Genomic DNA, 27,473 nt, shown 5'->3' on the forward strand with positions numbered 1-27,473 from the left:
TTGGGCTGTGGTTACATAAAGGACCGTTGAATGTTCGTTTACCAAGTCGTGATGTACACAAATTAACAGAAGCACTATTGGCTGTCAAGTGTTATATTCCATCAGACTTTGTTAGAAAAACCAGAGAAATTCAAGAGGTATCCAGATGGAAAGCTACAGAGTTAAGATTATTTTTATTGTACATAGGACCTATTGTACTAAAAAATATTATTAACGATAATTGCTATAATCATTTCATGTCATTAAATATTTCTATGATAATACTACTTAGTCCAAATCTTCAACATTATTTACCATATGCCGAAGAACTTTTAGAATATTTTATAAAAACATTTGAAATATTATATGGTCGTGAACATAATTCCCACAATATTCATGGTTTATCACATTTGTGTGATGATTTTAAATTTTATGGTCCTCTTGATAACTGCAGCGCATTTTCTTTCGAAAACTATATGAAAGAATTAAAATCTAAAATACGAAAACATGAAAAACCACTCGAACAAGTCATAAACCGATACTCAGAAATATATTGTCATAATTCCCTTAGCTTATCTAAAAATCCAACAAATCATCCAATATTATTACTACCTCACAATAATGGTCCATTAATCAATAATTTAAATGGATGTCAGTACAAAAAATTAATCTGTAAAAATATTCAAATAAATACAAAATTTGATAAAGATAGCTATGTTCTAACCACAGATAGAGAAGTTTTTAAATGCTTGAATATAGTTAAACAAAAATCTGACATAGTGTTGATTGGAAAACATTTTGAAACAAAAACATTGTTTCATGACAAGCTAACGGATTCAACAGAATTTGACATATATATTGTAAAAGATTTAACAGAAAGCTTAAAAACCTGTACAATTAATAACATAAAAAAAAAATGATGTTAATTGCGCATAATGGGAATTCAATCGTTATGCCTATAATACATACTGCTTAAATTTCTTGAATTAATACATTTTTGTAAATATTACTAATTTTTTCTTATTGTTTCATATACCTACTCAGAAAAATATAAATTTATACTACTTATTTGTAAATACAACTTTATTTTTATTTATAAAATATCGTAAAATATATTATTATCATATATGTAGAAAAACAACCATGTGGATTGTTGTCCATTTTTTTGGTGACGACAGTGTGGAGTCAGTACCAGTTGCATGGTTCAATAAAGAAACAAAGTTATGCGCATGGCCTCTTGTCAAAACTAAAGTAAAGAAATATATCGAGAAACAAAAAAATCCTGATGAAATAAATTTCAAATGGATTCCATCCAGAACTTTGGGAAGATCATACGGTAAAAAAACTCATAGTTATAACATAACTTATTATAAATGATTTACTAAATAATATCTAATACATGACTAATTATGGTTATTATTTATTAATTATATGTTTAGAAAACTTAGAAGAAGCTCGTAAAAAATCCAAGAAAGCCGTTTATTTATCAGATTTATCTACTAACGAGGATACACAAAATGATAGACATATTCAACGTTGTAGTAATAATAAAAACAAAATAGATAGTCCTCCTTCCTTAAGACATGATATTTTATTACCAATAAGGAGTAGACCGGTTATTGATATATTATCTACAAAAGCTGATTCAAGTTCAGAGACTGACAGTATTTTATATGACTCAGATAAAGATCCATCTTATGAACTACCTTTAGTTTTAAATGGTATGATTATTTCAATTTTCAATAATTAATATTAACAAAATGTTCCTTATGCATCATTTCTTAACCTCTTTAGTGTCATATTATTATTGTCTATTATCTATTGTAGCAACCACAGATTGAGAAATGTGACAACAGTAAGAAACTCTTTTTTTTTTTTTTTAAATTACAGAGAACTCAGTTCATATTGAAAAATCACCTCCTGTAAATGACAGAATTGAGTTTGAAACTTCAGTTTGTAGTGACTTGAATCCAGAGCAACTACAAACCACTGATGACATTCTGCAAATGCCTACTGAAGCAATAACACCAAAACTAGTGCCTACAAAAAGATTATTATTTCTTAATTCACACTTCTCAGGTATAAAATGTAGTAAAAAATATTCTATTATTTTTATTAGATCCTTTATTCATATTTATTATTATAGTAATTAGTATACCTATATTGTATTTAACATCAGTCCATATTGACTTCAAAATGTATATTAATTTATTTACAAATTATTGTGTATACTCTTATAATTTATTTAACTATTATTCAATTTTGTAATATTTTTTTTAGATTGCAAGAAAACTAAAAAATATTTTCCAACTTCTACTTCTGTATCAACAAATAATGCCACTGTGGTGAGTGGTGAACTGTCTTCCTCAAGTAACCTCACTACTATTGCTTCACCAATAAATGATGTGCCTCTAATGACTACTGCAGGTATGTACAATTTAAATAAATGTATATTATTTATATTTAATAAATTTACATTTAATTGTAATAATAAAAAAATTTAAATATTCTTATAATGTATTAAGTACACTCCAATGCTCATATTTAAATAAAACAACATTACTAGCATATTTCTAGAGGGAAGCAGCGGTCCACAGTTTACCTATACGTAATTAATATGAATTATGGAAGTTTGTAAAAATTATAACATTAAGCTGCTGCATGGAAATCGTTGTCAGAATAATATATTACTATAAATGTATAATTTCTATACTTATTACTTAATTATGCTTCAGGAACATATCTGTTCTTTTTTATTTGCTATGGGGGGTGTTCAGTATTCCTGGACCTCGCCCCCCCCCTTAAATACGCTATTGGCGAATAATATTTATTATTTTCATCAGATCATAATAACAATATATTTATATGAATATCTTATTTATTGTAATTATTCATACTATTCTCTATTATTATATTGGTTTTAATATTTGATATATATTTTATTCTTTATTTATATTTATACCTATCGGGCTATCGATGATTTACATTAATAAACAATGAGCTACATACCATCTACTAATACGAAAAGGAGTACGTTTTAGAAGGGCCTAAACCAAAACGTTAAGGTGAAGAAACGGTCCCGGCCAACAAATACATAAATAAAAAAAAGGGGGTAGAGGAAACTGAATAAAATATAATATATTATATTAGGTATGTTATTATGCACGTGGTCGTATAGTTACTCTCTCGTAGACCGTATATAAGTTGCCTGCAGTTGGATTATTATAATATTATTATATAATAAAATATATTGAATGTCATAATTAAATTTAACACATTTCTAGGACAGACTAATAGAACTAAACACTCACTCCGAAAAATAAAAATATTATATTATTATAATAAAATAATAATATAATATAATATATATAATAATATAAATTATAATAATTCATGCTATGTTAAAATGTCTGAATTTTGTTTGTATCATAATCGTGTAATTCCCAGACAGCAATATAAAATTATTTTAACATTTTTAGAATATTTAGAAGTTAACATTAATGTTTCCATAACATTTTAATTGCATTTGTTTAATATTATTGAAACTTTCTTAGAATATTAAATGGTCATTATTTGTCCTACCTTTATAAGTTTCCTAAAATGTTATGAAATTAACATTCTGAAAATATTCTTGTACTGATTAGATTAAAACATTTCGTGAAAGTTACAGTAATATTTATGAAATATTTTCAAAATATTTTAATTTCATTTCATACCATCAATTTTAATGTTATAATAACATTATGTCATTAAGTTCGTATAATATTTCAATATAATATATTTATAATATTCTTTTGAAATTATAATAAATAATATTTGAAATTTTAAATATGTTTTAACATATATTATATAATATAAAATAATTTCAAAATACACAAATAAATAAAAAAAAGTCAAAAGTATTCACTTTCAAATATTTATTAATATTTTATAACTCAATTAAAAAAAAATAATTTCATGATATCAGCAATGGTATTTATACAATATCAATAACATAAAACAGATTTGAAAAAAAAAATTAATGACAAAATAATATATTTTGTAGACGGGTATCTATATTTGTTTTATATGACTATATATGCACGCGATTAATACATAATTTTTAAAAAATTAAGTAGAAATAATTGTGGCATAATAATATATTGTATATAATAATATTTGCAAATTAATTTTTTATTTTATAATAGAATTCCAAAACTTTGTTATACATACATTAACAAAATTAAAGTATGATCAAATCACAATGAGCAATACATTGAATGCATCACATGTTGCATTACAAAATTTTTTAAATACTTCTGGTGAAACCATCACAGCACACATGGCAAACAATATTACACAATCAATTAATATCGATGAAATATTCCCTCTTAAGACGGATGATGAACTTGATAATTTCGAACAAAAATTGCTATGTGATAAAAATTTTAGACCTAATATGGTATGCATTAGAACTCATTTAAAATAAATAGTAAATATGTATATAATATATTAAATATCTTAAATCAGCTTAACTATTCATTTTTTAGGTATCAAAACTATCTTTATTAGTTGGAAATAAAGATATTGGGGATAGTGTACGACGTATCATGTTGAAAATGTTTTCAGATGAACTTATAAAAAGTTACTCGCTATTGGGATTTAAAAAAAAAAAATTTTTCAAAGCTTGGATGTTATCGTTTAATCATTGGTTATTAATATTTATTATTATTATATTTACTAATATTATTAATATTTAATATTATTTTTGTTTTTTAGATGCTTTAAGGGTTAACATCAAGTATAAAAACATAATTGACAAGGACATTGACACACCACTATCAACTTGGTTGGCCCATGCCAAATTTAGGATTTTAAGCAAAGCAAATGCTACAATACAGACATTAAATAATCTGGACAATACATTATAATTATTTTATATAATATATATTTAATTTTTTCATTATTATTATTATTATTTTAATATTTTTTATGTTGTTGGTATTGAGTAAATACCATTGCTGAAATCATGCGCTATATCAATGCTATATTATTTTTTTTATTTTATTATTATTATTATATTAATTTATATAATAATTCATTGAATTTTGTCATTAATTTTTTTTTTCAAATCTGTTTTATGTTATTGATATTGTATAAATACCATTGCTGATATCATGAAATTATTTTTTTTTAATTGAGTTATAAAATATTAATAAATATTTGAAAGTGAATACTTTTGACTTTTTTTTATTTATTTGTGTATTTTGAAATTATTTTATATTATATAATATACGTTAAAACATATTTAAAATTTCAAATATTATTTATTATAATTTCAAAAGAATATTATAAATATATTATATTGAAATATTATACGAACTTAATGACATAATGTTATTATAACATTAAAATTGATGGTATGAAATGAAATTAAAATATTTTGAAAATATTTCATAAATATTACTGTAACTTTCACGAAATGTTTTAATCTAATCAGTACAAGAATATTTTCAGAATGTTAATTTCATAACATTTTAGGAAACTTATAAAGGTAGGACAAATAATGACCATTTAATATTCTAAGAAAGTTTCAATAATATTAAACAAATGCAATTAAAATGTTATGGAAACATTAATGTTAACTTCTAAATATTCTAAAAATGTTAAAATAATTTTATATTGCTGTCTGGGGAGTATATAACCTTGAATTATTATAGAATATAATTATAATATATAATAGTGTAGTAACTATAATAAGGTACCATACACTAAACAGCAACAACATGATAATCGCGACTATCAAAATAACTAAAAGGTTAGGTATAATAATTTTTCCAAAACGTTCTAGATTGTTTTTAATTTAACTTAAAAATGTAATGTCAAAAAGACATTATAAAAATATCTATATAATAAAGTATTTTAACGTTTGTGTTTGCGCCACAGTGACTATTCGCGCGGCTGGCCGCCTTGGTGCGATAAGGTTTCGGGTAGTCCGCGCACGGTCGAGCCACCATCCTCCTCTTTCCTTCTGTTAATCAGTTATGTAAATATTGTTGTGTAATTAAAAATGTATATTGTCTTTGTTTTAATCGGTTATTGTATTCTATGTCTAATGTCTTTGTATATATCGTTCGTTTATCATATTTTGTTTTTTCTGTCGGTTGTTCGTCGTTGTCATGTGTTCGCTATTAAAGCAACACTTCTTGTTTTTTCCGTTTTTAGGGTTCCGTACTTCAAAAGAAAAAAACGGAACCCTTATAACATCACTTTGTTGTCCGTCCGTCCGTCCGTCTGTCAAGAGCGTTTTTCTCAGGAACGCGTGGAGGTATCAAACTGAAATTTGTATATGATACTCAGGTCTACTGTCCCTGGAAGCTGTAGAAAAATCAACCTTCTAAGCCAACGCAATCAAAAGATACAGCCATTTAGGCCGCAAATTTCCGCAAATTTTCGAAACTCGCACGGGAATCAAAACCTACAGGGTACTTCCCGTGAACTTAGAATCTTGAAATTTCGTACGAAGTCACGTCATATAGTACAGATATAGGAAAAATTACGAAAACCGTAAATTTTTAGTTTCATCATATAAAAAAAAAATATTTTTGAAAAATATTTTTGACAATTTTGAAAATTTCAAGTTACTACTCCTTATCTCATGAACGCGTTGAGGTATTAAATTAAAATTCATATTAAATACTTAAGTCTATAATACCTTTAAACTGTAACAAAATCAAACTTTTATGTCAACGCAATCGAAAGAAATAATAACAATTTAAGCCGCATATCGTCCGTCCGTCTGTCAAATTTTCGAAACTCGCACGGGAATCAAAACCTACAGGGTACTTCCCGTGAACTTAGAATCTTGAAATTTCGTACGAAGTCACGTCATATAGTACAGATATAGGAAAAATTACGAAAACCGTAAATTTTTAGTTTCATCATATAAAAAAAAAATATTTTTGAAAAATATTTTTGACAATTTTGAAAATTTCAAAGTTACTACTCCTTATCTCATGAACGCGATGAGGTATTAAATTAAAATTCATACTAAATACTTAAGTCTATAATACCTTTAAACTGTAACAAAATCAAACTTTTATGTCAACGCAATCGAAAGAAATAATAACAATTTAAGCCGCATATTTTCAAACTCGCGACTACTTGCGAGGGAATTAAAACCTTCTCTGTAAACGATATTTGATGTTTATTGAAAAAATACAGCCGTGAAATCGTATCCAAGGATACTTCCAATTCTATTTAGCCAGCCTATACCTATAATAATAAGTAAATAATAAGTAAAACACCTTGTCCTTGTGTATGCGTAAATGCGTAGTATATTTTACGACTTCATTTTATTTCAATACACTTCGATACTTATAAAAAACCGTACATAAACTTTGTATGTGTACGTATACGAAGACGCTTATATTATTCAAAAATAATAAGTAAAACACCTTGTGTATGCGTAAACGTTTAAGACATATCACAACTTTACAGCATGTGCCGAATACTACAATAATAAATAAAACACTTGACTAATAAGTTTACGTATTTATTTACTATAATATATAATTTAACTTGGGAAAGCCTGTGTGCGTCGTCGATTATTGCGGCAAGCGTTATAATAGAATCATAAATGACACATGCGACCGTGTTATTTTAAAATCGAAATTAATAATATAATGTGTTACCGATAAGGTTTTGAGTATCCGAGACATATCTATATAATATCTGCTCGTCGTTCGGTTTATTTTCGGTCTGGTCGGCGGCGCGGCGGTGCACGGTGTCGGCAACGGTGCGCGGTGTCGGCGGCGGTGACACGGAAGGGGAAATTTAGGCGGCTACGGTATGGCCGTGGAGCGAGCAACAGCCGTGCGTCATTCGCACGAGCGCCCAGATGCTGTTCGCACGTTTACCGAAATAAATAAAACTCCAAAACTTTACAAAAATATAATAATTATATTATTATATTATTATTATACTACTATATTATTAATATATATATATTATATTATATATTATTATTATTATATATCCATAATATAGCCATAATTATTATGGCTATAGTTGCGTTAATTGTCAACGAAAATATTATTTTACATAATATAAAAACAAACATTTGTCGGACGTCATCATAGATCCTATTATCCATTCCTCCCATGCAGCATTGTTTGTTGAAACTTGGGGGTGCTGTAGAGATACTTTCGAACTTGATGGATTTTATGAGGTGTGCAGAGTCGATGGTCCAGCTATATCTAATGCAAATCCAGGTTGGGGATCTATCGCGTATGTACGTCGCAGTCTCAAAGATGCCGTGACAGATGGATCATGTAAAAAATATTATTTAAATAACCCAGGCGCTGCAAACGGCCATTGTGAATGCTTGCATTTTGAAATGTTTAATGTCAGAGTGATAACTGTATATAGGTCACCACAATGTCCAATTAATGTTGCAATAGAATGCATAAATACAGCAATATACGACAACAACCTCAATAGGTATACATCATGTTCTCGTCTGATTGCTGTGGGAGACTTCAATATCGATTTTAGAATGAATCCCCAAAATGGAATTTCCACATTTTTTTCATCCCTAAACATGTTTCCGTTAATAAACACTAGCACTACACGAAGTAGTACAACTATAGATAACGTTTTTTCGAACTTCAATGTTCAATGTGGTACTAATCATACCTTTTTCAGTCACCATTTACAAATCTGGTTCAAATTTAATTCTTAATTAACATTTTTGTACCAGATTTCTAAATAGTGACTAAAAAACTGTAAATAAATAACTTTGATAAAAAAGCTTGCCCTTGTTATATTATAAAATAAATGATAGATGTTAATATAAAATGAAGGATTACTGGAACGATAAAGATACCTTTGTCATTAATTTATGATCCTCCAGCTTTCCATATTTTTATGTTATAAATTTCATTTTGCAATAAAAATAAAAAAAACTTTTACTTATATACCTACAGGTTTGTACGGAACCCTCGGTGCGCGAGTCCAACTCGCACTTGCCCGGTTTTTTTTTTCTGCACAATCTTCTTTTTGTTAATCGCCAGTACGGCATTAATTTTGTTTTTCTTTTTGCCATTGCGGCTCGTTTGTAAACATGTACTTCGTCATGCGCTATTAAAGCCACATTTATTGACAAATAAACTGCACCAAAACACACAGAAAAGAGTCATTATTATTTGTATATTTCCTCCTCACACACGTCTAGCAAAGTCGGAACCCGACGCACTGATTGCTACGCGTTTTGGTCTCCGTGTTCCGCCGTCGATACCACGTCAACTGTTGTTGTCCAACTGTTGAGTTTGCCGGCACACGTAAGTCCGCCAGCACCCGCCGTGGTGCGTGAGAGGCCGCCAAGGCCTTCTAGTATCCAGTCCACCTCAACCTCCATCCATCTCAACACGCAAAGTCTTCATCAATAGATTAAGTTAATTTTAAGTGCCCATACAGTTGTAAGTCCTGCTGCGTCATTGCGCCACACCGGATCGACCACAGGGCCCCCCTCCCCATACATAGCCTGTACCATCCTGTTTCCTATGTAATTAGGTAGCTTCCCTTCCGTTGTCCCATAATCGTCGGTCCACGCGGCCGCCGCCCTCAGAGTAATTGGTTGCCTATGCACACCATTATCAGGGGTATCGGGGGGAAGTGAGAGGAATTTCCTACCTAGACTAACATCGGGCGCTTTACACATCGGCTTATGGCAAGTGGTCCCGGTCGGCACCACATAAAGTCAAGTAGTCGTCCTCGTAACAGTTGGTTTTTTAACGATTTTAAAACATTTTAACAAAATTAAGTTTAAAATGTTGAAAAATTAAGAAATACGAAAAATACTTAAAACATTCTGTAAATAACATTATTTAACATCACCAATATAATAATTATATAATAATACAACAAAATTACATTTTTAACATTAAAAAACCAATTTAGGTGGAATTTTAAAATAATGTTATATTTATAATATAATTTATATAACTTTTAAAAAACATTATTGCTGTATTAAAACTACAATATTATCTATTTAACCTAAAATGAATATTACTATAATGTAAATATTATGATTCTGTTGTCTGGGTCCTCTGTTATGATGTTATGATTATTAATATAATTGAATATTATTAGTTATATTTATATACAGGGTGATTTTTTTATCATGAACCAGTTAATATCTCGGTAAGTATTAGGAATTTTAAAATAATTTTTTTTTTAAACTTTCTAGGTTTTACTATTTTACACTGTGTTACAATTTTCATAATTTTAACTACCTCCCTTATTAGATAAAACACTATCAACTTTAGATTTTCAAATGGTAATACCTATTTTTAATAACGAAAATCTATAAACATACTGAAAAAAATAATTTTAACGTTTACAGAATTTTATTTGAGTAATTAGTTTGCGACTTATTAATGCTTAAATATTCGTTCAATTTGTTGCTACTGGGCAATTTTACAAACCCAACAGTAAAAACCAGAAGTCAAAATGAAATTTTATCTCAATTTAACAATACCCATAACGGTCATTATCGCTAATAACAAGATAGATAAACAATACCAATAAAAAAAAAAAAAAAAAAAGGTGTCTTATCATCACTCCCACCCGAACGCCAAGTGTCGGTGAACGACTAGCCAGCAGAAGCGCAGCTGTATCAGCTATAAAGTATAAAAATAACATTTTAACATTTTACACTTTACCATCATGGTTACAAAATATATCACTGGTTACTGATTCCTGGTATACGATCTTATCACGTATTAGTAGATAGACGATAATAAATGTCGGTAAACCGTTTCTGAAAACATGTGGTTAATCGTTATTCGTTAATGTTAGTTTTCCATTATCAAGTATGGAATATTAATTATAAATTAATTACTATTCTTTGACTGTTTAACCAAAGAAAACGTTTTAAGTAAATACTATGTTATGTCGTTATGTGTATTATTTAAAATATAAATTTAAAGGTTAAGCCAATTATTCCAATGCATACCATACCACGAATAATAATACGTATCTTAATTCGTGATGCATACCTGTTATATTTTTTGATCGTGTTTTAATGTTGTATTTTGGTTAACAAATTTGAATTTAATTAAAAATATACCTCTTTCCAATCAGTAATATTATAAGGTATTTGGGAATCAGATTTCGTACTTTGCCGACACCTTATTTGTATAATTTATTGGTAAGTTCAATCCAAATTTAATATATTAGAATTTTATTTATTTTTTTATTAAATGATTTATACATATTATTGACAAATAATAACCATGGTTCAAATATTTTAATTTTATTTCAGTGGCAATTAGTAGAGTTTATATGATTAATCAAAAAATACAATGAACTATATGACTAGAAAGCTTAATTTGACCAGCAATTAATGCAAATTTACATCGCTTGCTACTGGTATCCGATGACTATAAATTAATATGGAATAAAAGAATAAAATATCCATATTTCTTTACATATTATATTTTAATCTTTAAACAATCTAAACAAATTATTATGTAAGTATGAATTTTTTTTATAAAATAAATAATTTGATATTTATCATAATTTTTGCTTATATTTTAGAAAATTAATTTTGTTTTCTTTCAAATTTCAATTGCAATTTGTAGTACTAACTTTTAATTCAAATATTTATAACAAGATTGGATGAACAAATACAATTTGTTATTGTGGTTAGTCACAGCATAGTACATCTCAACTGATAACTTAATAAGTATGGATAAACAATTTTTTTATACAATAAATCATTTCTATAAATAACTTAATGTTTTTTTTTCAGTTTCATTCAGATGAAAAAAGAAAACAGCGCAGCATCAAGACCGCAACTACTTCTATATTTGTAACATTTGTTGATTGTCACATTAATTGTTAATTTTATGTTTAAATAATTAAGTTAAGTTAAGTTATTGATTTACTATTTTCTATAATTAAGGCTATGGAGTTTTTATTAACCTAAATTGGTAAATTGAAAATTTTTTTTGAATACGGTAGTGCCAGTTTTACGTAATATTAAAAGATTTTTATATCATAAAATATTAATTAAAAATTAACATAATTTCAAAAATAAGTGTAAAATTGAATAATTTTTTAAAACATCCATAGCCCTAAAAATATGTTGCAATCTAGAGTAGATAATACATATAAAGTATGTTTAATGTTCATTTAATTTTTATTAATTTATCTAGGGTAGTGGACATGTTAAGTGTTAATATTTTTTATTAGTTATGACCTTACCCAAATCCTGCAATAACTTGCACTACGGAAATTTGTTCATACTCTAGTAAAATTATTGATAACTAATGTGTTTATTTCCTTAGATAATTTAGTAATGAATTAATGTCCATTATTTGTCTATTCACACACAACTACACAAGTTATTTTTAATATGAAATGCAAATTATACACTATATAAAAAAAATATCCCTGAATATTTAATATTTATAAATGGAAAGTCGGGTAGGCACTATGAACAACAGGCCCTGGGCCTATAGCCTCGCATCAGATTGACTCACTTCCTCAATGCACAAAACATGTAATCAAAATGACTTACCTATTCTATTTTTTTTTTTTTTAGTATACACAGATTGATTTGTAATTATTTATTTTTAATGAAATGAAAACCTTAAATGACAGGAGCTTTGTAAACATATTATATAACTTAAAAAAAAAAAAAAAAGGAATGTGTGAATAGACCTTTAACTACTTTAGTCTTGGCTCTAAATCTTGAATCCAAGTACATAAATAATACATTTTTATCTGCATATTTATAAATTATTTTTCTAAATACATAGAAATTGTTGATTTACTTTGTTTTAAAATGAATATATGTTATCTGTTTAGTATAATCATTTACTATAGAAATTAAGATACACCATACTGTTTTTAAAAAATATTTATTTTGTAATTTACTCGTCAATCTGATATAGAAATATAAATTATATTAAATAAACACATATGTATTATGTATAATTAACAAATAATAAACTTAAATAAATTAACAAAATATACAACATAATATCTTCTTAACATAAAGCATTGGGTTTTCCAAATTTATTTAATTTTAGTTATCTAAGTTACATACCTATATGTATACCTACATATCAATATAAAACATAATTGATTTAATGATGAATATGACATGTTTCACTCACATAAAAAAGATAAAGGTACCTATCTATCTCATACATTTATAGTACTATTGGTTTTTCACATTTTATCTGTTCTCCGTTGAGTTAACATCTCACAGAGTTACTAAATACAATTTTTTTTCATTAAAAAACATGAGTAAGATGGATGAATTTCCAAGTTCATATGAACAATTTTTAAAAGTTCATAAAAAAACAGTATCTGATGTGTCCGAATCAGAATTTTATAAAGAAGGCTATTTGTCCATTGTTGTTCAGTTGGAGTCTTTAATGCAAGTAAGTTTTACTATTTAAAATGAAACATAATTAGTAGGGCTCATACTAAGATCATTTTAGAAGAATTTAGTATACATAAAAATATTTTTGAAAATATTTTATCAGAAGCTACATATATTGGAGACCACAAACCAAAGTTTGATGGACGAAAATAAAAGGCTGGAGCAAGAAATTGAAACACACATAGAGGAAATAGGATGTGCTGAAATACAATTAGTAAATCGTTTTTAAGTTAATTAATATACAATTTTTTAATAGCAATATTTGGGTAGTTCAATTAGGGTCATGTGCTGATTTTAAAACGTGATCCACCATAGATTGCCTGAGGTCATATGGCAGTTAACGTATTAAATATTTGACATTAACTTTAAATATGTGTTAAAATGCACTTAAAATATTATAGAATTTAATGGTGCAGTGTTTTTGAAATTGGTGAGGCAATAATATAATAATTTGTAAATAATTGTATTTACTTTAGAAAGAGATGAAAAAGAAAAATGAGACACTAAAAAATGGTTTTGATGATACTGTGGCAGAAAATGTTTGTTTAAAGCGCAAAATTACTGCATTAGTAAGATAAATTTTTTATGAGACCTATAAGCACCTAGTGTAATAATAAATTATATTACATACCTACAGGAAGAGAAAAGTGAAAAAATGATTACCCTACAGCAAATTGACAATTTAATAGAAACCAAATTTGCTAAATTTGAAAATAGAATTGTTAAGAGTTTAACAAATTCTATTGATGACAACTTGGACATAATCAAGGAAGTAAAAGTAAATGTGACTGAGAAACAAGATTCAGTTCTTCCTTCTTCAGTAATTCCTTCGTCTTCAGCAGTTATTTTACCTTCAAAAGTTCCTTCTTCTTCACCAGTTTCATCTTTACCGGCTAAATTGGCTAAATCAGCCCAATCAGTTTATGATGAATTTGCAGACCTTCAGATAAAACAAGTACGTGATTTACATCATAATATTTACATTACCATAATACTATCTAATTCTAATATATTAATTGCACATTTTCTGTTTAAAAAACTAAAAATGTAGAATTCAGAAGTTATTATTTAAATTGTTTACTTACATAAAATTTAATTTAGTGCACTGAATGGTGGTGTCCGGTACACTCCAACTTTGAAGTTTTGGTTAAAAAGGTAAAACCAACGTCATTTGAAGACGAAACTATAATAAAAAGAGCCAAGTCACGGTTTACATACTGGTCGAAAGGAGACAAGGTAACATTTTGATGAAGCATGATTCGAATGTTTAATATGTAATAGACAATAATGAATAATGTTCTAAATCAGGCTCGATGTTGCACTCTGGACAGGAAACGCCAAACATCGCCAAAAACATATGTTATGCCATCTTGTTGGCCAACAGTTATGCCTAGTGACATGGATAAACTAAGCAATTCATTATCAAAACTTAATTTTTAATGAACTGAAATAAAAACTACTTATTAATAACTAAACTTATATCAATGTGTTGAACTTATTAATCCTAGTGGCTAGTGGCTTCTAAAATACTAAATACTAATTAATAAAATAAAAAAATGTAAATAACATCTTCAAGGTTATAAATTTATAATCATAATTGAATAATTCATAATAATTATAAGTACCAAACTTATGTTACCAATACCGGCTATACCATTAACAATATTTTCATAATTTTAGTAATTAATTAATATTTGTATACCTTGGCTGTTAACTCAAAAATCATTCACTATCAATGTTTTCATTGTGTAATCAATAGATTATTATTTCTTATGATCTATAATAATTGTTCATAGAGTAATATTAGTCTAACATAATATTGTAAAATAAAATGTAAATGTAATTAAAATTGACAAACACATACAAAAAACTTGTAGGTACACAATTAAAGTTTATTAATAATTTATTTTAATAAATGTTCAAACTGATGACCATCCACTTCCAAACAAATTGCCAGTCGCCTAAGCAATTCATTTGTAGTAGTTTTCACTAACACATGACTTGGGATATTTGAACAAGCATCTTTAATTTTTCGTTTAAGATCATTTACATTAGCAGGCATTTCCTTGTAAACTATACTTTGAAGATAACCCCAGAGAAAATAATCCGGCGAAGTCAGATCGGGACTACGAGGTGGCCAACATATTTTTGGACTGTACGTTCCCATCCAATTCGTACCAAAAGTGCAATTTAAATACTGTATGACAGTTTTTTTTATTATGGGCTGGAGCACCGTCCTGCTGCCAAATTAAATTTTTGCGTCTAGATAATGGTATGTCTTCCAAAAGAATGGGGAGTTCATTTTTTAAAAATTCTAAATATTTATCACCATTTAAATTTTCAGAAAAAAAAAATGGACCAATCAATGTGTCATAAAATATTCCACACCAAACATTAATGCCATAACGTTCTTGAAAATTCTTCTCGGTGTGCCAGTGAGGATTACCATTTGACCAATAACGCAAATTCTGACTATTTACATTGCCATTGTTGTGAAATTTAGCTTCATCAGTCCAACATATTCTTTCCAAGAATTGAGGATTATCCTCAATTTCAACAAGTACCTTATGTTTGATAAGACATAAGTAAATATTAAAAAAGGAAAAACTTTTAAAAATAGAATTCAAATAAGCACCTTTGCAATCCTAACTATACGACGCTCATAATCATCAAATCTTAAATGCTGTACAGTAGTTCTTTTATATGGATGATATTTATTTTTTTTGGCAATTTTCTGTACTGAACTATAAGAAATTCCTACTTCTTCTAAACAAATAATAATAAAACAAGATAATTAATAAATAACAATAATTTTATGCTTGATTCACAAAAAAATGAGATATAGTTTGGCAGAATTGCATCAATGTTTATGTGAAATAAACACAAAACACAACTAATAAAATTGCATAAAACATAATTGAACAGAATCAAATCATACTCGGGGTACATAGATTATCAGTTACGATTATATGGGCCTAAAAAATTAACTGGAGTACACATTTGATCATAATATGGAAACCAGGCAATAAGTGTTTGAGAATTTACTGTGCCAGAGAAGACCTCAAGCTCAAATATATAAATGTATATGTGTCAACTTACTCGATACTATTCTTAAAGATGTATTAGGATTTTCTTCTAATTTTTGCAATACAATTTGGGAATATTCTTCCGTAGTTTTAGTACATTTCCTATTTTTATTTTTATTGAAACTTCCAGTAGATTTTAAGTTTTTTTCCAATCTTGAAAAAATACTAGAATTTGGAACTTGCCTCTCAAGCCCAAATCGTTGGCTGTACAATAAAGCGGCCTTCCTTTTATTTTTTCCACATTCGATGAAGCATGACCACATATCCATTTTTTCAGGTATAGAGTAGAACATTGTAGTATTTATATTTAACAGAAAAGTAATATATTTAAAAGTAACTCTGTGAGATGTTAACTCAACGGAGAACAGATAAAATGTGAAAAACCAATAGTACTATAAATGTATGAGATAGATAGGTACCTTTATCTTTTTTATGTGAGTGAAACATGTCATATTCATCATTAAATCAATTATGTTTTATATTGATATGTAGGTATACATATAGGTATGTAACTTAGATAACTAAAATTAAATAAATTTGGAAAACCCAATGCTTTATGTTAAGAAGATATTATGTTGTATATTTTGTTAATTTATTTAAGTTTATTATTTGTTAATTATACATAATACATATGTGTTTATTTAATATAATTTATATTTCTATATCAGATTGACGAGTAAATTACAAAATAAATATTTTTTAAAAACAGTATGGTGTATCTTAATTTCTATAGTAAATGATTATACTAAACAGATAACATATATTCATTTTAAAACAAAGTAAATCAACAATTTCTATGTATTTAGAAAAATAATTTATAAATATGCAGATAAAAATGTATTATTTATGTACTTGGATTCAAGATTTAGAGCCAAGACTAAAGTAGTTAAAGGTCTATTCACACATTCCTTTTTTTTTTTTTTTTAAGTTATATAATATGTTTACAAAGCTCCTGTCATTTAAGGTTTTCATTTCATTAAAAATAAATAATTACAAATCAATCTGTGTATACTAAAAAAAAAAAAAAATAGAATAGGTAAGTCATTTTGATTACATGTTTTGTGCATTGAGGAAGTGAGTCAATCTGATGCGAGGCTATAGGCCCAGGGCCTGTTGTTCATAGTGCCTACCCGACTTTCCATTTATAAATATTAAATATTCAGGGATATTTTTTTTATATAGTGTATAATTTGCATTTCATATTAAAAATAACTTGTGTAGTTGTGTGTGAATAGACAAATAATGGACATTAATTCATTACTAAATTATCTAAGGAAATAAACACATTAGTTATCAATAATTTTACTAGAGTATGAACAAATTTCCGTAGTGCAAGTTATTGCAGGATTTGGGTAAGGTCATAACTAATAAAAAATATTAACACTTAACATGTCCACTACCCTAGATAAATTAATAAAAATTAAATGAACATTAAACATACTTTATATGTATTATCTACTCTAGATTGCAACATATTTTTAGGGCTATGGATGTTTTAAAAAATTATTCAATTTTACACTTATTTTTGAAATTATGTTAATTTTTAATTAATATTTTATGATATAAAAATCTTTTAATATTACGTAAAACTGGCACTACCGTATTCAAAAAAAATTTTCAATTTACCAATTTAGGTTAATAAAAACTCCATAGCCTTAATTATAGAAAATAGTAAATCAATAACTTAACTTAACTTAATTATTTAAACATAAAATTAACAATTAATGTGACAATCAACAAATGTTACAAATATAGAAGTAGTTGCGGTCTTGATGCTGCGCTGTTTTCTTTTTTCATCTGAATGAAACTGAAAAAAAAACATTAAGTTATTTATAGAAATGATTTATTGTATAAAAAAATTGTTTATCCATACTTATTAAGTTATCAGTTGAGATGTACTATGCTGTGACTAACCACAATAACAAATTGTATTTGTTCATCCAATCTTGTTATAAATATTTGAATTAAAAGTTAGTACTACAAATTGCAATTGAAATTTGAAAGAAAACAAAATTAATTTTCTAAAATATAAGCAAAAATTATGATAAATATCAAATTATTTATTTTATAAAAAAAATTCATACTTACATAATAATTTGTTTAGATTGTTTAAAGATTAAAATATAATATGTAAAGAAATATGGATATTTTATTCTTTTATTCCATATTAATTTATAGTCATCGGATACCAGTAGCAAGCGATGTAAATTTGCATTAATTGCTGGTCAAATTAAGCTTTCTAGTCATATAGTTCATTGTATTTTTTGATTAATCATATAAACTCTACTAATTGCCACTGAAATAAAATTAAAATATTTGAACCATGGTTATTATTTGTCAATAATATGTATAAATCATTTAATAAAAAAATAAATAAAATTCTAATATATTAAATTTGGATTGAACTTACCAATAAATTATACAAATAAGGTGTCGGCAAAGTACGAAATCTGATTCCCAAATACCTTATAATATTACTGATTGGAAAGAGGTATATTTTTAATTAAATTCAAATTTGTTAACCAAAATACAACATTAAAACACGATCAAAAAATATAACAGGTATGCATCACGAATTAAGATACGTATTATTATTCGTGGTATGGTATGCATTGGAATAATTGGCTTAACCTTTAAATTTATATTTTAAATAATACACATAACGACATAACATAGTATTTACTTAAAACGTTTTCTTTGGTTAAACAGTCAAAGAATAGTAATTAATTTATAATTAATATTCCATACTTGATAATGGAAAACTAACATTAACGAATAACGATTAACCACATGTTTTCAGAAACGGTTTACCGACATTTATTATCGTCTATCTACTAATACGTGATAAGATCGTATACCAGGAATCAGTAACCAGTGATATATTTTGTAACCATGATGGTAAAGTGTAAAATGTTAAAATGTTATTTTTATACTTTATAGCTGATACAGCTGCGCTTCTGCTGGCTAGTCGTTCACCGACACTTGGCGTTCGGGTGGGAGTGATGATAAGACACCTTTTTTTTTTTTTTTTTTTATTGGTATTGTTTATCTATCTTGTTATTAGCGATAATGACCGTTATGGGTATTGTTAAATTGAGATAAAATTTCATTTTGACTTCTGGTTTTTACTGTTGGGTTTGTAAAATTGCCCAGTAGCAACAAATTGAACGAATATTTAAGCATTAATAAGTCGCAAACTAATTACTCAAATAAAATTCTGTAAACGTTAAAATTATTTTTTTCAGTATGTTTATAGATTTTCGTTATTAAAAATAGGTATTACCATTTGAAAATCTAAAGTTGATAGTGTTTTATCTAATAAGGGAGGTAGTTAAAATTATGAAAATTGTAACACAGTGTAAAATAGTAAAACCTAGAAAGTTAAAAAAAAAAATTATTTTAAAATTCCTAATACTTACCGAGATATTAACTGGTTCATGATAAAAAAATCACCCTGTATATATACAAGCTAAGTAGTGGACAAACATTTTGCGGGGTAACTCCGTACCACTCCACTCTGCCAATCTAAACTTTAAATACCTATAACTCATAAACTACTCGTCCTAAATTCGAATTTTATGAATCAAAATACTTAGAAAAATATTCTGCTTTGGAATATGAAATTAAAACTCTATGTCGTCATTCAAAAAAGTAAAAAACTTAAAAAATGATAAGGATAAAAAACATTTAAAAATATAATTTTTGAATAAAAACGTTCGTTTTTTAACAAGTTGAAACTATGTAAAAAAATATTTTTAAAAAAGTCAATACTTTTTTAAATAATGAGTGTTCTTCGATAAAAAAATCACCCTGTATATATATTTATTTATGGTACTCATAAGTACTGGCTAGTAATTCAATTATTTGATATTTTTTTAGGACGCCTGTATAAATCTGGAATTTAAATACCTGGACCACACAATTCTGGACAATACAAATATGGATAGAACATATTCAGACTACACAAATCTGGAATGTACAAATCAGGAACTCCAAATTTAAAAACCTGGAATGTACAAACCTGGAATGTACAAATCTGGAATGTACGAATCAGGAATGTACAAATCAGGAACTCCAGATTTAAAAACCTGGAATGTACAAATCAATAACTCCAAATTTAAAAACCTGGATGTAAAAATCTGGATTTAACCCAAATTGTACAAATTGTACAATGAACTCAAATTTTCTCTTGTGAAGGTTTAGCATACTCAATTTTGGATTTCGGTTTCAACTGTTTCAACGGTTTCAAGCCAATAGGCTAATTTATTACCACATTTTTGTTTCTAATCATATCTGAACTAAACATTATAGGTAATTGACAACGAAAGTGGTTTTTATACAAAATATGTACTTACGCCCAAATAAAAAAATCGTTTTCATTTTTATCCCCTTTATACCCTTTGGTGTTTGATTTTGAAAAAAGCGGTTGTAAGACGTTTCATTATTTGTATTACAAAGTGTGTATACCAAAATTAAAAAATATTGGTAGTAAAGCCTTTTTTTATTTATCTACATAACTCTTTTTAACCCCCTTGGGGGTTGAATGTTTCAAAATCCGTTCTTTGAGGATATTTTCTACCTACACACTACCATATACCTATCAAACTTCAGCTTATAGGGCAAGTAGTTCTCAAGATTTCATATTTAATCGAACTATTTTGCCCCTTTTTACTACTTTTAACCATTTTAAACCCACCTAAGATTCAAATTTTTGGGAAAAACCAAGTTTAAAAAAAAATCCTACCATGAAATAATGTTTTCTCTCGCTTTTAATCCCCCTCACCAAGAAAAAAATATCAGTGAAGTAGGTAATGAAGAAGCATGTTAAATCAACGAAAAATCGGTGTGATTTTGATGGCTGTAACCCGATTGAGCACAGTTTCCATTTTTCACTACTCAATTGTGGGTTGACAATGCGAAATGTACTTTTTGCGTTCTACATATTTTTCAGAGGAGGTCATTTTCTACTGTGCATTCAATAATTGAGATTGTATTAGACTGTATTCAAAAGTATTTTAACATGTATTTTTTTTACTTAAATACAGCTTATCACATTTTTAATTGGATCAAAACGTACTATTTGCACCAAATAGTACATTTTGCTTTAACACAAATAGTATGTTTTGATCAAATTTTTTACAAAACGTTCTATTTACATAAATTAAATTTTATAATGTACAATATTTAATATCATTTTAAGTTGTAACGTCACAGAATTTTCAGCCTCTTAAATAAACAATAATGTCCCCGAGCATACCTATTACAACGTTGTTGGTAAGTCAACGCACCTTTATTCGTCCCACCATGGGTAGTAAAGCTAGATATCGTGCGCTAGTGCACTAATGACCGCAGTGTTATGTAATCGTTGTTCCCTGATCCCCCCTTCACAATGTAGTGTCCGTCGTCAAAGTGTCTCGATTGCCCGCCGCCTGTTGTCGTCCGCGCTTTTGTCGCGTCCGCCGGCACGGCCCGCAGGCAATACTGTCTCCACCACGCAAATTATGTATAAATCCCGCAACACCGACGACACTGATCTGCCCCACTACCACGACTCCACGGCAAAACAAAGCTCAAAACCATCAACGGCCGGACTCCATCACCGACGTCTCGTCACTTCTTTTTCTGCCAATGGTCCGCACGCAATACGTTTTCTGTATTACGGCCAGCCGATCGAACGTCCACGACCTCTCCGGCACCCCGCACGAACCTCGTGTTTAAAACTCAGTTTAATTTTTGTGGACTGTTCTGCATATTTTATTTTTTCTACCTGATCGTCACCATCGCCATGATGGGCTAAGGCAACCACAACGGGCCCGTGCAGGGTGAAGCCAACACACATCATCGCCGTCTATGTCAACACCAGCTGCTCAGTCGAAGTCGTAATTATGTGGTCCCCTATGTCCCCCCCCCCCCCTGTAAAAGCACAATATATTAGGCGTCGCAAGACGTGGGTCCTTACAAATATTTCCCCGGTAACCCCGTGAGCAATACGGTGGGTAGCCTCCTGTGGGCCGAGGAAGAAAATGTACCAATATCTCTTTATATTTTCCTTATAATGCGTATTTGACATGTGTCACCTTATACTGTGTATTTTCCGTGCGCCACCTTATAAATTTATTAACTGTTATTAATATGTACAATACATTCACCTAATTACCTTTAAAAAAAACCATTCGTATTATTTATTTTATTTGAGCTATTTTTTCCCCAACATAAATCTTGTGGCTTTCAATAGCCCATGCGTGTAACAAAGCCTGTGAGTTCCACCGACTTGGCCCTCGGGTCTCACGCGGTGCGGCTCACAGGTCACGAGGGAAGGTGTTCCCCTTTCCTCGTGGGTATAGTTTTTGTATCATAAAAACCACAAACTCTTACAAAGTTAAAAAGTTAAAATACTTTGACACAACTAAGTTTAATACTATACTTCACTAATATTTGTTCAATTAAATGTCTTTAAATTAAGGAATAATAATATAATACACAGGAAACTGGTAGTATCTATTAATTATATAGGTGAAAGGAATACAATATGTTAGGTATAATATTTATTAATATAAAACTTGTTAATAGCTATATAATAATTAGTAATTATTTTTATGTCATTAGTACATCAATGTGGATAACTATTAATATTCCAGATATTATATACAAAAAATATCTATAAATTAATAGGTTAGAAAACAATAATAATTGTAGAGGAATAAACACTACCTTATTTCTAATTTCTAGCAATATTAACAATTTTGCTGCTCTGCCAATTAGGTCATTTATAAAATAACTAAAGCTTGTAGGTAATGTATATAATTATTATAATTTATACTTTAACTAGTTATTTTATACATTCCCTGGCATCACATCGTTAATGTGTCAAATTGTAAATAACAAAATATCATAATAAATAAATGGGAATGGGACATTTCGGCGCTGCCATTTCGGCGCTGCCGTTTTGGCGCTGCCATATCGGCGATAGATATTTTCGGCGCTGCCGTTTTGGCGACGCCGATTCGGCGATAATGACAAAATATATATTATATAAGTAGACAAATAAAAAAATAAAAATGCACTATAAAATTGCATTTAAATTATATTTATTATAATAACAAAAAAATTGGAAAAAAAATTTATATTTTATTTTTACAGTATTGTTACTATAATATTTATTAGTTGTTTAGTTCTGGACGTACTAATTGGTTACTATTACTGCTAGCTATGATAAAATTGTTATCGAAGATAATTTGTACCTATGTATGTGTAATGTATATATGTACCTATAGTGTAATAAAAATTTCGTTCCTATATCAGATCTTGATGATGCGCTAGATATTTTATCAGAAAGTTTACCTGAGGAACTTATTTACTACTAACTTATTTATTAGATTGGTTCGAAGACTTTTATGTTGGCCGGAAAAATCGTAGTCGTGAAGGTCGACGGCCTGCACGATTTTCCCCGACAATGTGGAATTTATACGAACGTGTATTGACGAATAAAGACCGTACAAATAATCATGCTGAAGCGGCGAATAGAAGATTAAATCAGTTAATGACAAACAAACCTACCATTTGGGCTTTCATAAATACATTACGTAAAATACAAGCAGGAACGGATACACAGTATGAGCATTTGGTTTCGGGTAATAGTCCACGGAAAAAGTTAAAAAAATTTAGAGACACAGACAATCGTATTTATAAACTAGTTGATAGATACGATAAAAATGACATTCCAACATTTATCAGGGGAATATCAAATAGTATAGCGTTGAAATAAAATGTTGACTATAATTGTATAATCACTATAATTGTTAAACTAAAATTGTCTAAAGACTAATTAGTAATTAGTAATTAATATTAATTGACTATATTATTTTTTTTCCTAATAATATTTTTTATGAGACCATAAATTAAACATAATTTTTTACTAAAAAAATTTGACTATTATATTATTGTTATTATGTTATTTTTTTTTCTAATATTTTTCATGAGACCATAAATTAAACATAATTTTGTACTAAAAAAATTTTCACTATAACGTGAATATTGTCATTATCGCCAAATCGGCGTCGCCGAAACGGCAGCGCAAAAAATATCTATCGCCGATACGACAGCGCCGAAATGGCAGCGCCGAAAAGTCCTAGACCCTAAATAAATATAATTCTAATATTTTCAACAATTTAATATAACATATTGACGCGGGCCCGCGTAATAGCCGTTTGAATTCAAACGGCCTTTGCCCGGCAAACCGCGCAATTACTTCTCTTTTCAACCGCCAATCGACGACGGACGACACCGACACGCGATAAGCGCGCCTGGAACGGTCGATCCGCCGAGACTCCGAACCGGTCGAGAGTAGAGTGAGTTCTCTGACCGACACTGAACGACACACGCTCCTCACCACCCCGCTATTTTGATTTTCGTGTTGATCATTTTCTGGCGGTTGTATTTTCAACCACCACAATAAAAAAATCATTATACCGCGAACTGTTTGTGTTTTTCTCTTCACCACTTCCTACACTAGTGACACCACTGACTCACGCGGTATCCGTCCAGGACCGCCACAAAATTGGCTCCCCGAACAGGAATCACCGGTAAGTGAATACTTTTGGTATCATGTACTTACCCCAATACTACCCCCCTACCCCCATCACAGACCCCTGGTGTGCAACTTGCGAAAAACTCCCGATTCCATACGATGGAATCGTGGTTTGCAGGCTATAACGGAAAAACCGGCGTTACGTAACTTTGAAGTACGTAACGACGGTCCGCGCCGCCCGACTTACGGACGCACCGACTTCACTGCGCGCGACACCGCAAACACGGACAGGTAGGAGCGCTAGAGCGCGAGAAGGCCGTACAACCACCGCTCAGCACCACCACCCACCCAACGCCACCACGCAAGTACCCGGGACAAAAATACACAAAACCGGACTGCATTCGTAATAGATAGTCGACTGGACAATGCACACACGCGCAGCCGCAACAAACGTCACGAAAACCGGCTAGTGTAATCACAGACCCACACTGACCTACATTCGTACGTAAATAAACAGTGATAAACGGTCAACAACAACAACTGCATTACATATTTTCCCGTCAATAACACCGGAAAAACAATCGGACGAGATGTCGGGAAAATACATTAATGAGCTGACCGTTGCGGAATTACGTTACGAGTATTGACAGCGCGGGCAACCGGAAGGGGGCGTGAAAGACGCTTTCGAAATCCGATTGTTCCAGCATTTCGCGGATATAGACCTGCAGGCCAACGCCATCCGGTTCCAGCCTATGGAGACCATTAGGCTGTAGGTGTAGGAACGGTTTGGATCTTAAATAAATAAATACTACAACGTATTATTTAGACACACACGTTTATTATCCGAATATTTATATATATATATATTACGATTGTCACTGCGTACGACGTTGACGGCGGTCCGGCTAAAGCTGTCGCCGCCGTCACCGCCGCTGGCCGGGCCGGCGGCCGTGCCGCAGGCGGCGGCCAGACCGGTTGTCGGTCGCGATCTCGCGGACGTCGATAGAGACGCCGCGGTCGTTGCGATAACGACCGCGACAAGGCCAACCGGAAGTGTCTCGGATTTGAGTCAGGCGTACCATGCCGGACCACTCGAGACCACAGTGGACGACCAAACAGACACCCGCCACCGCTAAACACCACCAACAAAAACACAACCAACCAACAAGCCACGGACATGATCCAAATGGCCCGCGGTATAATTCAGGAGGAACGGCAATCGGCAGCGATCTCAACGCATGCGCACAGTTTGGAATCACGACTGGCCATGCTTGTTGGCCGCATGATCCGTTTTGGCGACGACCAACGTCGCATAGCAGAGACAATGTGACGTCTGGAGATGGGTATATCACACCAGACACCGGAACCACAATGGCGGTTAACACCGACTACCGAACAGTCTCTGTCGCGGTTCAGAACCAGTTGTCCCGCATTACCGATGGCAATACAACAAATAACGGCATGCGAACACGCCCGGACAAAATTCCGACCCTTGCGGTCGAACGCGAATTTCCATCAGGCTTCGTAACAGCCCTATTATATTCACAACTGCAGAAACGTACATAAATCCGACAGTAGCCCGTAAATACGGCAAATCACCCTCCCTCCCCCCGAAAGGACCACCAAACAACGTCCGAATGGCGGACGGTCACACTGCGACAACCAGTGGAAGCACCGCGTTCGAAGACATACCACCAGCTACCAGCTACTAAGGACAGTAGCGCGGAGGAGGCAACCTACATCACCACGGCGGCACGAGTACAGTGGATGAAGACGGCGCAGCCTCAACGGGATCCGGTACTGTGGGCCGCTTACACACAAAACGCGACCAGCAACCATGACGCGACCGGCGACCAAGACGCGACCGGCAACCACGGCGCGACCGAACAAGCCACAACTCCACCGGTACCGGCTGGAACACCGCCGTCGCTGGCGGATTGGGGGGGGGGGGGGGGAGTATGACGCGGGCCCGCGTTATAGCCGTTTGAATTCAAACGGCCTTTGCCCGGCAAACCGCGCAATTACTTCTCTTTTCAACCGCCAATCGACGACGGACGACACCGACACGCGATAAGCGCGCCTGGAACGGTCGATCCGCCGAGACTCCGAACCGGTCGACAGTAGAGTGAGTTCTCTGACCGACACTGAACGACACACGCTCCTCACCACCCCGCTATTTTGATTTTCGTGTTGATCATTTTCTGGCGGTTGTATTTTCAACCACCACAATAAAAAAATCATTATACCGCGAACTGTTTGTGTTTTTCTTTTCACCACCTCCTACACTAGTGACACCACTGACTCACGCGGTATCCGTCCAGGACCGCCACAGCGGTAACAAACGCGATGAAAGCTAAAAGAAAAATAGGTATGGGTTGTAAAGGTAAACGGAAACGTGTTACAAAAAACAATAGTATGCTAGCTGTGAAGAAAAAAAGAACCT

The 27,473-nt window shown here is 30.6% G+C and overlaps 1 protein-coding gene, 1 long non-coding RNA gene and 1 pseudogene across 3 annotated transcripts; all 3 read left to right on the forward strand.

The window, feature by feature from the left end:
* Nucleotides 1–1,049: 1,049 nt before the first annotated feature.
* LOC149054541 (uncharacterized) lies at nt 1,050–3,499 on the forward strand. Its single transcript, XM_089230118.1, has 5 exons — nt 1,050–1,315; nt 1,419–1,700; nt 1,870–2,058; nt 2,260–2,406; nt 3,459–3,499. The coding sequence occupies exons 1-5, from the start codon at nt 1,123–1,125 to the stop codon at nt 3,497–3,499; spliced, it is 852 nt and encodes a 283-aa protein (XP_089086244.1). The 5' UTR covers nt 1,050–1,122.
* Nucleotides 3,500–4,145: 646 nt separating this feature from the next.
* LOC149054542 (uncharacterized) lies at nt 4,146–5,194 on the forward strand (annotated as a pseudogene). Its single transcript, XR_016192262.1, has 3 exons — nt 4,146–4,420; nt 4,509–4,669; nt 4,738–5,194. The product of XR_016192262.1 is annotated as an uncharacterized LOC149054542 (transcript).
* Nucleotides 5,195–11,338: 6,144 nt separating this feature from the next.
* On the forward strand, nt 11,339–11,850 carry LOC149054543 (uncharacterized). Its single transcript, XR_016192261.1, has 3 exons — nt 11,339–11,492; nt 11,560–11,707; nt 11,774–11,850. It is a non-coding gene; the product is annotated as an uncharacterized LOC149054543 (long non-coding RNA).
* Nucleotides 11,851–27,473: the final 15,623 nt, after the last annotated feature.

This window comes from Diuraphis noxia, unplaced genomic scaffold, assembly GCF_037042655.1.
Source record: "Diuraphis noxia isolate RWA-SAM2 unplaced genomic scaffold, SU_Dnox_SAM2 contig0006, whole genome shotgun sequence".
Taxonomy (NCBI): domain Eukaryota; kingdom Metazoa; phylum Arthropoda; class Insecta; order Hemiptera; family Aphididae; genus Diuraphis; species Diuraphis noxia.